General features: G+C 45.0%; 1 protein-coding gene across 1 annotated transcript in view; it reads right to left on the bottom strand.

Annotated features, from left to right (window-relative positions):
• Positions 1 to 4,367, bottom strand: part of GALNT12 (polypeptide N-acetylgalactosaminyltransferase 12) — a 52,735-nt gene extending 48,368 nt beyond the window's left edge. Inside the window, exon 1 of the mRNA XM_065667803.1 lies at positions 3,808 to 4,367. Coding sequence (XP_065523875.1) covers positions 3,808 to 4,184 — 377 coding nt within the window. The 5' untranslated portion in view covers positions 4,185 to 4,367. The remainder of the gene's footprint in view (positions 1 to 3,807) is intronic.
• Positions 4,368 to 14,235: the final 9,868 nt, after the last annotated feature.

Raw genomic sequence — 14,235 nt, 5'->3', positions numbered from 1 at the left:
ATACACGTACATAATTCTGACCAGCAATAAAATTAATGAGGTCCTGTGTGATGAAACACAGCATTATCAGTTGCTGACCTTGAGCGCAGACAGTTAAAGGAAGCAGGAACTGTCTAAAGGAAACAATAGAAGTTGTCGAGTTCACCATATCTGTGTTTCAATAGAAACAGGATCAGTTCTCAGAAAAAAACAAACAACAACATTACAGCAGTCTGAGAACAAGAAGGAATAAAGACCTTTGAATATTTACACTGGCAAAAACATATTAGTAGGAGAAACATCTGAAGCTGAAACTTTATTATAAAGTGACATTTGTACAGGTTTCATAGTCAAATATCATCAAACAATACATTATTTGAGGAAGTAATCTCAAACTATTCTTCTTCTCTTCCAGCACAGTATTAGCAGACAGAGTATTAGCAAATAACTACTAACAGCATCAGCAAATAACAGCATTAGCAAACAACTACTGCCACGTTTCTGGTCTGACAGCAGGTCCAGGATATACAACATGTAGCAGTGGAAAAAGTTTTCTGTCATCCGTTTCTGATAAAGCAACACCTTGTATCATAGTTTCACAGAACCCATTTAAAGGTTTACTGGTTCAGATACTCTCAACCTTATCAGCAAAATTCTAGTTTCCCCCAGACTGAAATGTTTGTGATTTTCTCAAATTCACACCCAGACAGCAAGGTCACTGATGACTGTGGAAGGACACTAAGGTTAAAAGGAGCAACAGGGCATCCAGGTGGTGGGGACACTGCCTCTCTTCATTTCCCTTTCTTTCATCCTCCCATTTTCCTGGTATCTAAAATTTCCAGACTCACTTCCACACACATAATATGCTGAAACAGACAAAACCCCGTAGCCCGGAATAAAGTCTCCAACTATAGTAGCATGAATACTTAATTTGAATTTTCTAGTCAATAGGCTTCCTCATGCTTTACAGTAAACAGATTTTCAGAACAAGGAGGCGGCAGAATTTGGTTCATGCATTCACCTAGTATTGCAGCAGCTCGGCAAAAGGCACCCTCTCAGTAGCCTGTCTTTCAGGCTGAAGCGCTGCAGATCAGTCACTTCTTTATGGAAGCCATGCTCTAAGCTGAATGTCATTGGGTTCAACAGAGATTTCTGTGGGGCTTTACCAAGGACCCTCCGTTAAGTAAAAAAAAAAAAAAAAAACAAACAAAAAACCAAAAAACCAGTTATTTATAAATGCGGGAAATTTTCACCTTATTTCACAGCCCTTTTAAGGAACTCATAAATACCACACTTCCTTATCCTTAAAATTACAACCTTCGAAGAACTCAAAGAGGTGTGAGAGACACGTCATCCTTGATAAAAGCCAGGTTGACCTGTAACATATCAAACCTACCTATCTGCTATTAATTCTTCTCCTACCACCATTTGTAAATAACGTGCCTGGAAGAAATCCAAGGCTACGCAGCACATAGTTCCCTGGTTCCCCTCCGGGACTGCTCTAAAAAAACTAAAATGGTGTATCTGTCACCTTCTGGTCTTCAGGTACCAAAATTGTTTCATTGATCACATCTCAAAACTTACTGCCTTTGCATCGTTTTTGTGGGCAGTTGAAGCTTAGCTGAATTCGACTGTTTCTACTTATTTCCTACCACTGTAGCCTCACCCATCACCAAATGAAAGATCACAAATGGTCCAGATTTACCAACCGCAAATTAAAAAAAAAACATTAAATCATATTTTCCTTAGGGGTGACATTTCAACCTGCATAGCCTCTAAATGCAGTGAATTTTCTATCCCTATGGGCTTGGCAATACCTTTTTCAATACTTCTTTTTTTTTTTACTTCCATCTCTTACATGGTCTTCCTTCTTAAGACAGGTACTCAACCAACTTGTAAAACTGCCTTTGTGGAAGTTATTTTTCACATTTGCTGTGTGAGTTGGATAGATGTTCAGTGATGTTGCTGCCATAATTTAGATTTTTTGTGTGAAAAGGCATGAAGCACCTCCTAGCAGATACTACAACATTACAATATAGCCCACCCTCAGAAGGCAGTTATCTCTGAGATTGCATCGCTGATGTTTTGCAATCCTTTTGGTTTGGATACATTTTGTCATTTCAACATCCAAATATTCAAATCAAAAAGGGTATGTCACTGTAGCAAAATCCATCTGCCCATTTACATTATTTTAATATCAAGAATTATCCCCACCACATCTATGTCCCCTGCTCAACAACTATGATCTCCCATTTCCTCTAACATCCTGTCATAGAGCAATGGCAGGAATCCAAAATAATGCATTGAAACGATTTAAATTCTTCCCACAGAAAAGCAACTAAAACAGTCCTTTTCAGCCTATGGTCTATAGACTGCCTATAAGGGGAGAATAAAAGATGACTGAGAAAAACAAGCCTTCTGTCAGGCTTAAACTTACAATAAAAAGGCCTTGTATTTTCACTCCAATTTTTTGAGCACTTTCATTAGATTCATGTTCCAGATTCAGAATTTATAGCTAGCGCTGGGTGAGCAACCAGACAGGACACACAGACATGAAGTGAACACACAGCAGAGCCCTCCTTTTTCCACAGCTCTCTGCAACGCTACCGTACAAACCCATTACAATGAAATAAACTGGCTGAAGCCAAGCTCAGGGGAAACCGAGGAGCAGGCGCTGAGGATCAGTAGCAACCCCATCTCCATCCTGTCATAGAATGATTTGCCTTGGAAGGGGCCTTAAAGATGATGTAGTTCCATGCCCCTGCCACAGGCAGGGACACCTCCCAGTAGACCAGGTTGCTCAAAGCCCCGTCCAACCTAGCCTTGAACACTTCCCCTTTGGCTGAAGGCACATATGTGTAACCAGCCCATTTCTCTCAGCAGCTGGCTGCTTGCTCACAGGACAGCCCACACTGAGGTGAACCACTCAGCTAAACCAACCATTTGTGTTAGGCCCAGTCAGACTCGCTCTGCAGCGTGACTCCATAACTGCACTGAACCGCTGCCTGTAAACTAGAATCATCTTACCAAGCAGTACCTAATCCTTAGATTCAAATTGCTTATGCCATCATCTAGCATTTAGTGTCATAACTGTAAATGTATCCTGCAAATGTAAACTGCCCCAGCAACTAAGTACAGAGGAACAAGAAAGCACTAGTTTAGAAGAACGTTATGCATCTCTGGGAGCATAATGCTCCTCATAAATCTGATTATAACCTTCTGTGTGGCATAAGACATTTGAATACAATGCAAAGCCAAAGTCTGGAATCATCACAGAATCATAGAACAGTTTGGATTGGAAGGGACCTCTGGCGATCATCTGGTCCAAGCCCCCTGCCAATGCAGGGCCACCTAGAGCACCTTACATACGAACGTGTCCAGGTGAGTCCTGAATGTCTCCAGACAGGGAGACTTCACAACACCGCTGGGCAGCTGGGAGTGACTGGAAAAGTATGCTGCTGCCCACGGTGACTTACCCGGGGAACAGCAAGAGGAGAAACAAGGCACCAAGCTTTTACGGGCTGAACCCACACCTCTCGGGCTTTCAGAGTGAAACCGCCTCTCCCGGCTCGCACACGCACCACCAACGCGCTACGTTTCCTGCCCTGTGGAGGAGCGGGAGGGTTTTAACTCTGCGAGCAAACGCCGTGACCTGAAAGCTTCTGTGCGGGAAAAGGTTTTAAAAGTCCCCGCGTTTCCGAGCGAGATGCAGCTTATCCCGCGCTGACCACCGCCACCGAATGCTCCTCCGCTCAGAAGAGCCGCTCTAAGGGCAGGCACGGCCCCCGGCCCGGCTACTCGCGGGACCGCTCGGCAGCGGGTACTCACAGCGGGTGCCAGCGCTCGGGCAGCCGGCGGTGCAGGGAGATGCGGTCGCTCAGGTAGATGTTGATCTGGTGCCGGCGGATGCTCTCCTCCTGGAGCCGCTTCTCGGCCGGGCTCAACTCCAGCCGCACCGCCCGGCCCAGCTCTCCCAGTGCCCCCGGGTCCAGCGCCGGCTTCGCGTACACCGGCTTCCTCAGCAGCTCAGCGGCAAGCGGCGGCTGCGGCGGGGCGCGGCGGACGGCGTGGCGGGGCGGCGGGCCGTGCCGCCAGGCGAGAAAGCCGACGGTGGCCAGCACCCCCAGGGCCAGCAGCGTGCTCCCGCGCCGGCAGCCCCGGCCCCGTTTGCCCCAGCACACCCCGCGGCCGAGGCGGCTGGCCATGCCGAGCAGCTGCGGGCCTCTCCCGGACACGGAGGCGGACGCGCCTCCGCCCCAGGCGGGCTCAGCGAACTTCTCACGGAGCTGCCCGCACCGCGCCAACGCTGGCCCCGCCAGGAAACCCGCCCGGCTCCTCCGCCGCCGGCTCCTCCCTCCTGCCCGCCCCGCCGCCGGACAGCCCCGAGGGGCGCGGCGCGGAAGAGCCGCGCACGGGGCGCTGCCGCGGCGTTAGGCAGTCCCGAGCGGGGAAACGGCGAGGGACGTGCGCTGCGCCCCCGCCCCAGCAGGAGCCTCGGGTGAGGTGCTCCGCGGTCTCATAGAATCGTAGACTCAAGTAGGTTGGAAAAGACCTTTAAGATCATCAAGTCCAACCTTTACCCCAGCACTGCCAAGGCCACCACTAACCCATATCACTAAGGGCCTTATCTACACGGTTTTTGAACACTTCCTGGGATGGTGGTGCCACCACTGCCTGGGCAGCCTGTTACAATGTCTGAGCACCCTCTCTGTGAAGAAATTTTTCCCAGTGTTACGTCTAAATTTCCCCTGGCACAGCTTGAGGCCGTTACCACTTGTCCTATTACTTGTTACTTGGGAGAAGAGACTGACCCCCGCCTCCTCTCTCCATCCTCCTTTCAGGTAATTGTAGAAAGTGATACGGTCCCCCCTTCTCTTCTCCAGACTAAACAACCCCAGTTCCCTCAGCTGTTCCTCATAAAACTTATGCTCCAGGCCATTCACCAGCTTCATTGCCCTTCTCTAGACCTGCTCCAGCAACTCAACCTCTCTCGCGTAGTGAGAGCCCCAGAACTGAATGCAGTACTTGAGGTGCAGCCTCACCAGTGCTGATTCATGGTGGTCAGCGGGCTCTGCCCCAAGGGTCCCAGCATGCCGGGAAGACACCCAGCTCCTGCCCAACTCAGGCTCCTATTGTGAACACAAGTGGTGGAGCCAGTCACGACCTTGACCCAGCCCCGGGCATTTTCCCCACAGCTCCCAGAGCAAGGCAGGGCCAGCCTGGTGCTGCTGTGTCATGCACATCCAGGATGTGGGGAGGAGGGAGGAAGGCATGTCCCCTTCATGTGCTTGCTGTCGCCCGTAAAGGAACAGGTGAACTGGTCACTGGTCACCGCTAGCTGTATGACAGATACACAGGGATGCCCCAACATGGGGAAAGTTTGGCTGGCACTGGGCTGGCATGGCCACAGCAAGCTGCTTTGGCCATTGGAGATCACAGGGGTGGCCCCAAGGCTTGCCATCTGCTGACAGAGGTAGCCAAGGCTACAGGAGGACAGCGAGGGAGGTTATTTGCAAGGGGCCAGGAGGCCATGGGAGTTACTGACAAATTCTGTCACTGAAGAAAGCAATGTTCTTGGTGGAAAAAATAAAAGTCAACCAATGTGGCCTCAGAGAGAAATCCAGAAGACAAGTGAAAATCCCAGATTTATTACCCACATAATGGGCAGTCCATTTTGTGGCTTGACAAAATTATGAGGGAAAAGCAACTGTGGCATTTAATCAAAACTTTCTAATTTGCTTCATACTCAATAGCACATCCATACCTCTTCTTTAGTCAGCCCCCTAATAGGATGCAGCTTAGCTGTCTAAACTTGTGATCTTGAGGCCATGAGATTACATGCAAATTTGTGATTTTACAACTGAAAAACCTTAGCATAAACGTAACATAAGCAATTCAGTTTCCCTCTCACATGCAGCAGGGAGCTGAAATTGGTTTTTAAGTGTCCTTTGCATTTAACAAAGAGACTGTTTACTGCTCTGTGCTGTAACGTTGGAGGTCTGTCAAGATCCACCCAGCAGACTCCCTAGAGAGGGGCTGCAAGCGGTATTGGGCGGCGCTTACCAGCATTGCTGAGGAAAGGATGAAAATATGTCTGACACCAAGGAAGGGGAAAAACCTCATCACTGCCAGACAGGGTCACAGCATACAGCTATGAGCTGTTTCTAGATTTACACGATAATAAATATTGTATGTGACAACAAACATAGAGGATGGCAACTACAGTGGAGGCCTTGCACTGGACAAAAGGGTGCTGAATAATAATGAGTCATCCTGACACTAGCAACCTAGCATAAATCAAGCAGTTTAGGTGGATTTGCAGATGAGTGTGTGTGTAGAGATATAATTTCATTATTTCTTTTTCAGCTATACAGTTATCTATCACAGATGATTACATATGCATAATATCTAGATTCAAAGCATACATACTGGCTGGAATAACTTAAGCATAATAGTAGTGAAGTATGCGTGTGTGAATATGCACTGTAAACAACTACTAAATACCACTAGTCACCTCTGTGACTAGTGGAGTTCCTCAGGGGTCGGTGCTGGGACCGGTGCTGTTTAATATTTTCATCAATGACCTGGATGAGGGAACTGAGTGCACCCTCAGCAAGTTTGCTGATGACACAAAACTGGGAGGAGTGGCTGACATACCAGAGGACTGTGCTGCCATTCAGCGAGACCTGGACAGGCTGGAGAGTTGGGCGGGGAGAAACTTGATGAAATTTAACAAGGGCAAGTGTAGAGTCTTGCATCTGGGGAAGAACAACCCCATGTACCAGTACAGGTTGGGGGTTGACCTGCTGGAAAGTAGTGAACGGGAAAGGGACCTGGGGGTCCTGGTGGATAGGAGGATGACCATGAGCCAGCAATGTGCTCTTGTGGCCAAGAAGGCAAATGGCATCTTAGGGTGCATTAGAAAGGGAGTGGTTAGTAGGTCAAGAGAGGTTCTCCTCCCCCTCTACTCAGCCTTGGTGAGGCCGCATCTGGAATATTGTGTCCAGTTCTGGGCCCCTCAATTCAAGAAGGACAGGGAATTGCTTGAAGGAGTCCAGCGCAGAGCCACAAAGATGATTAAGGGAGTGGAACATCTCCCTTATGAGGAGAGGCTGAGGGAGCTGGGTCTCTTTAGCTTGGAGAAGAGGAGACTGAGGGGTGACCTCATCAATGTTTACAAATATGTAAAGGGTAGGTGTCAGGATGATGGAGCTAGGCTTTTTTCAGTGATATCCAGTGATAGGACAAGGGGCAATGGGTGTAAACTGGAGCATAGGAAGTTCCACGTTAACATCAGGAAGAACTTCTTTACTGTAAGAGTGACAGAGCACTGGAACAGGTTGCCCAGGGGGGTTGTGGAGTCTCCTACACTGGAGATATTCAAGGCCCGCCTGGACAAGTTCCTGTGTGATGTACTGTAGGTTACCCTGCTCTTGCAGGGGGGTTGGACTAGATGATCTTTTTAGGTCCCTTCCAACCCTTGGGATTCTGTGATTCTGTGATTCTGTGATATTCTGGACATTGCAATATGCACTGTATAGAAAGGAAGCCATGCCTAGGAAGCTTTGGGACTGAAAAGTTAGGTGACACTAGTAGTTGCAAGCCCAGTGACTTCACTGTTTCCTTGCTTATCATCCTTCCTGCATAAAGGAAGCCCAACTGGTGTAGTTAGTATTGAGTTTATAGGAGGAGCTCACTAGTTTCTGGCTGATGTAGGGGTAAACCCTGAAGATACAGCCAGCATTTCTGGAACATGCTGCTGGGTTAGATTTGGTTGTCTGGAACAAATATTCTTGTTTTTTTTCCTTTGTGTAATGTTGCAAATTACTTAGAATAGGGTAACAGCATTAAGCATGAGGAGACCAGTAAGGACTTCCTGGAATGAAGGAGATGGAGATCCTTCCAGACTCCCTAAATAAATTATTGGGGGGGGGGGGGATTGGGAAGATGTAAAGAGCAAAATGTAGGATTGAATGTTAACTGAGAACAGTGAGAAAGAAAACAGGAGGGTTCTGCTGCAGGGGTTCTTAAGTATTAGGAGAAAAAGTATTTTGTTTAAATATTTGATGTATTAGAGCAATATGGATGAAGCACAAGAATATGATCACATGACTAAAGTTTTGAGATAAAAAATATGGGAAACTGAGAACAGATTGTGACAGGACAGCAGGAGGCATGCTGGAATCAGTGGCAGAGTAAAATCAGACCAGATTGCTGAAGAAGATAACCATAGCAGTCAGGTTTTGAAAAGCAGGAGAGCATCAGCTTGCTTCCACAGAAGAAAGAAAGGTTATGGCTCACGGGAAACCATGGGAGGTGGCACTCAGCAGTGATAATGAAGGTAATATCAGTGAATGGTAGCTCCCCAGGGATAATGGCCGAGCACATAAATCTGAGGAAATTCAGCAAGGTACAATAAAGGTGTTAAAGCAAACATTAAGAATAGATCAATTGCACTGACAAATAAGTTTGGACAAGATGTAAAGAACGTGAAGTCAGACACTTCTTAAATCTTTTTAAAAGTTTGTGGTGTTTAATTAGGATGGAAAGAGTGAAATTTCTGAGCTGAAATACTTAAAAGTATAAAGACTTCTGCTGTGAATGCAGAATTAGGCTCCAGAGAAGAAAAATCTACAACTAATAACACAAATTAGTTTCCTGCTAACCATAAAGCTTGTGGCAATGTTTTCATGGAAAAGTTCCATTTAAGAAATTCTGGTTTGGGTTTGGTTTTTTTTTTTAAAGTTTAGTAACAGTGGAAGTAAAAACAACTGGGGTTTAGATTTTTATTTTTTAATATTAGTAGGACATTAAAGCAAATATTAGTAGAATATTAGTAAAGCAAAATATTAGTAGAATATTAAAGCAAAGTCAGTTGCTTCAGAAGTTTCAGTCAGAAATAATTAGAATAACCAGACAAGTCATATAAAACCTGTAATTACTTATCTAGAAAGATGTATTGTGCCCTCAGTTCTCAAAATTAAACCAGAAGATCAGTAGATTAATAAATCTGTAAGCTTTATTTTTAAAAAGCTAAATCTTCTTTCCCCCCAAAAAAAAGAAAAAATATTAACTAAACCTTTCAAAAATAACTAAGAAGACTAAACGCAACAATACGTAATTGTCCATAAGGACTTACATTATAGAGAATGAAATAGCTGAAAAAGAGTGTATCTGTTGCTCACTGAAATACCCATTACTGAAGGAACTGGTCTACAGACAAGGACAACTTGAAAGAGGTAAGTTAAGATGAATTATTTTACGTGTCCATTATTATTTATTCTTATTTGGTAGTGATGACATACGCATTACAGGAAAAGCATTAAATTTTGCAAAAGCTTTTAAAAAAAGAAAATATCCAATGTTTTCTTTTAGGCTTTATTTTGTTCGATCTGTATTTTCAGTCAAAATTCTAAGATGGAAATGGGATGTGGAGAAGTATCAGCTGATAGAGACTGCATTTTTAATAAACCCGAAGTTCAAATAGTTTTCTATAGTCATACTTTCAGATGAAAAGAAAGTACCAAACAGTGTGTTCCAGAATAATTTTCCTAGTTTTAGTAACTAGGTAGTTACAGCCAACTCATATTCTAAAAAAAAAAAAAAAAAAGGGGGGAAAAATTAGCAGAGGAACATGATGTACAAATACATTGTAGGAAATTTGTTCAAGGAGAAGAAGAAATTTGTAGGAAATTTGTCCAAAGAGAAGAAGATTCAGACAAGTTATACAATATAGCCACTGGAGATAGCTTTGGACCTATGGGTCATTGTTCACCACTGCTTTAACTGGCCATAAAATAACATTGCCCCACAAAGAAACATCCCCACCCCTTACTCCTGCCTCGGCTGCTCTTCCTCTCCTATGTCAGCACAAGTTTACCTGTATTTTTAAAATATTATTATTCATCCCATTGTCCTCCCAGTGCCGAGGATTTTTTTATTAATGTGTCTGTGTTTAAAGTGTTTGTATTTGAGACAGCTGTGTAGCTCAAGCAAAACGTGAAATGGGCTGCATCTGCTTTCCCAGCTGCAGGTCTGTCCCGAACCAGGGGGTGTTGAGCTACTTGGTGCTTCAGTGGGGACCTTGTTTTACAGGGTAGGCTTTGGGACAAGAGGGAAGCTGGGTGCTTAGTACAGAGGCAGAGTGTATCAGGAACTTAGATGACAGGAAGAACAGTGGGTGCAGAGGCCTTAAAATAAAATAAATTGAAAACACAGACTTGATGAGTGAGATAGAAACTGTCAGCTATTTCAGGGATCTTCTACCAGACTGATGAATGCTCTGTAATATTCATACTGTGACGCCAATAAAAACAGGCATCATTCGGTGGATTACTTGTGCAAGACCTAACCTGTACCAGTTTGCAGATCTCTGTAGTACATGTACACATGTATGTCTACATATATATTCATACACACATACAAAGTACCTTTTTTGAGAGGTCATTTGCAAGCCCAGATAGCTTAAAGGTAGGAAGAAGATGGAATCAGTTGGTATATTTGCTTGCTAAATAGCAAGCATGAACTACAGGAGTAGAAGGCATGTTGTACATAAAGGAAGCCATGAGTAGCAATCTTTGCTGTCAAAACTATTGGAACAAAACTGCAGTTTTATGCACAGAGTATGTTATGATGTGACCTGTTACTGTTACATTGGAAAACTCGCTGATTTTTCATACATTCTTTTGTAGACACAGCGAATTAAAATACTGAATTGCAAATAACTTTTGAAAGCTTATTCAAAATTATGGCATATTCTGAGACATATAAATGAAGTAAATTCCTCGCAAAGTTATAGCAGATGGTTATAGTAGACTAAGTGGAGACCTGCTATATACACCATGACTAGAATTCTGAACCAAGGACTCAAGGGGATATTATGTGGTGGAATTAATCTTAATAATCCTATATTGTAGGCACTTACCACCATTTTTATTTTTTTAGTAATTTATTCAAGGTTATTTCTGTTTCTGTGCCTGAAGGGACCAAAGTTAACATATATGAGTCTAATGATACTGGAGAAGCATCTGCCTTTCTATGACACTATTTCTAATATATGTGCCTTTTCATTAAGGCAGAGATAAGAATCTTCACACAAAACACATGTTAAACTTTTAAGTTTTCTTTTCATCAGAAGAATGACTTCCTTGTGATTCACAGCAGTAAGGTTTTTCAGTAGAAAATAAGCCTTTTCCTCCCAGAATTGCCAGGAAAATAATGCTATCATGTTCAGGGATTCGAGATGCCATTATCCCCAGATCTTCATAGTTAAGATTATGAGAGTCAGATATCTCTATTTTTCTGGATTTCTTTGGAACAGATAGCTTGACTACTTGCATTTTTTCCTTTCTGAAATGCTTTTGATTATGATGGTAATTTTATACTCTTTCATATTACGAGATCCTGAATTATATATGGGGTAGAAATTTGCTCATGTGTCATGATATAAGGATATAGAAACATAGAATCACAGAATGGTTTGGACTGGAAAGGACCTTAAGATCATGTATTTCCAACCCCCTGCCATGGGCAGGGACATCTTCCACTAGACCAGGTTGTTCCAAGACTCGTCCAACCTGGCCTTGAACACTGCCAGGGATGGGGCATCCACACCTTCTCTGGGCAGCCTGTGCCAGTGCCTCACCACCCTTACAATAAAGACTTTCTTCCTCATAGCTAATGTAAATCTATCCTCTTTCAGCTTAAAGCCATTCTGCCTTGTCCTTTTACTACCTGCCCTTGTAAAAAGTTCCTCTCCAGATTTCTCATAGGCCCCCTTTAGGTATTGCAAGGCTGCTCTAAGCTCTCCCCAGAGCCTTCTCTTCTCCAGGCTGAACAAGCCCAACTCTCTCAGCCTGTGTTCATAGGAGAGGTGCTTCAGCCCTCGAGTCATCTTTGTGACTGCTCTGGACTCGCTTCAACAGGCCCATTTCCCAGAGCTGAATGCAGTACTCCAGGTGGGGTCTCAAGACAGCAGAGTAGAGGGAAAGGATCACCTCCCTCAGCCTGCTGGCCCTACTTCTTCTGATGCAGCCCGGCATACAGTTCGCTTTCTAGGCTGTAAGTGCACATTGTTGGGTCTTGTTGAGCTTCTCTGCAATCAGCACCCCCAAGTCCTTCTCCACAGGGCTGCTCTCAATCCAGTCTCCACCCAGCCTGTATTTGTGCTTGGGATTGCCCTGACGCAGCTGCAGGACCTTGCGCTTGGTTTTGTTGAACTTCATGAGGTTGGCACTGGCCCACCTCTCCAGCCTGTCAACATCCTTCTGGATGGCAGCTATTCCCTTCAGTGTGCTGACCACACCACACAGCTTGGTGTCATCAGCAAACTTGCTGAGAGCGCACTCAATCCCACTGTCCATGTCATGGACAAAGATGTTGAACAGCGATGGTCGCAACACCAGTCCCTGAGGCATACCACTTGTCATTCATCTCCACTTGCACATCGAACCACTGACCGTAACTCTTTGAGTGTGGCCATCCAGCCAATTCCTTATTCACTGACTAGTCCATCTGTCAAATCCATGCCTCTCCAGTTTAGAGACAAGGATGGTGGAATGGTGTCAAATACTTTGCACAAGTCCAGGTGGATGTCAGTTGCTCCTCCCATATCCACCAGCACTGTAGAAGGCCACCGATTTTTTCAGGCACGATTTCTCCTTAGTGAAGCCAATCACCTCCTTATTTTCCATGTGCCTTAGCATAGTTTCCAGGAGGCTCTGCTCCCCAGTCTTGCCAGGCACCAAGGAAGACTGACTGGCCTGCATTTCCCTGGGTCTTCCTTTATTCCCTTTGTAGAAATGGGTCTTGTGTTTCCCCTTTTCCAGTTAACAGGAACTTCATCAGACTGCTATGACTTCTCAAATATGATGGATAATGGCTTAGCCACTTCATCTACCAGTTCCTTCACAACCTGCAGATGCATCTCTCACAAGGTCCCATGGATTTGTGCAGCTTCAGGTTCCTTAGATGATCTCAAACCTGATCTTCTGCAGTAGGTGGTTCTTCGTTCTCTCGGTCCCTGCCTTTGCATTCTGCAACTTGGCTGGTGTGGCTGGAGCTCTTGCCAGTGAAGACTGAGGCAAAAAAGTCATGGAGTACCTCAGCCTTCTCCATGTTCTAGGTAACCAGGTCTCCTGTTTCCTTCCAGAGAGGGCCTGCATTTTCCCTCGTTCTTCCTTTCATCATTGATGTACCTATAGAAGTTTTTCTTGTTGCTCTTTATGTTCCTGGCCAGATTTAGTTCTATCAGGGCTTTAGCTTTCCTAGCCTGATCCTTGGCTGCTCACACAATTTCTCTGTATTCCTACCAGGCTACCACCTCAGAGGTTCTTGCTTCCACCCTTTGTAGGTTTCCTTTTTCTGCTGGAGTTTGTCCAGGAGCTCCTTGTTCATCCACACTGGCCTCCTGATGTTGTCTGATCTCTTTGTCGGGATGCATTGCTTGTTACCTTTGGGGAAGGTGATCCTTGACTATTAACCAGCTTTCATGGGCCCCTCTTCCCTACAGGGCTTTATCCCATGGAACTCTACCAAGCAGATCCCTGAAATGGCCAAAGTCTGCTCTCCTGAAGTTCAGGGTAGCAAGTTTGCTGTGCACCCTCCTCTAATGCTGTGAGCTTGCTGAACTTGCTCAAGCTCTACCACGTCATGGTCATTGCAGCCAAGGCTGCCCTTGAGCTTCCATTCCCCACCAGTCCCTCACTGGTGAGAACAAGGACCAGCACAGCACCTCTCCTCATTGGCTCCTCTATCACTTGTAGAAAGAAGTTGTTTTAATAGATAACTTACAGAGACGTAACACAATATTCTTATGTGACTGGTCAACTGCAGTTCGAGAGTTGTTCCAGCAGTGCTTTATTTTCTCCCCTCACTTAAGCTGTTGTAAATCAGTATAACCTGAAATAGATTTCAGGTTACCTGGGACGCTGAAGCTACAAGTAAGATAAAAATCTAAATTTTACTCTCAAACTCTTTAAACTGAAAGACTAACTGATCAATGCTATTGGAGCATGGGAAATACATGTTTGTTAGGGAATGACTCCCCTTACTGAGATAACTTCCTTTATCTCAGTAGAGACCGGTTTGGAGCTGAAAGCCAGGGTAGGAAGGTACAAGTATAAGGCTGAAGTATCATGTAAGCGGAGTGGGGCTGACAGAGACCGCACCAGGCGGCACAAATCATACTGTGAGGCAAGAAAAAGGGGCTGTTCTTGGGACAAAGCCGAATAAGCGAAGATTCGCTGCGATGACCCT

The sequence above is a fragment of the Lathamus discolor genome, chromosome 2, assembly GCF_037157495.1.
Source record: "Lathamus discolor isolate bLatDis1 chromosome 2, bLatDis1.hap1, whole genome shotgun sequence".
Classification (NCBI taxonomy): Eukaryota; Metazoa; Chordata; class Aves; order Psittaciformes; family Psittacidae; genus Lathamus; species Lathamus discolor.
Note: the sequence above shows the minus strand (reverse complement) of the source record. Positions and strands in the feature narration are given on the sequence as shown.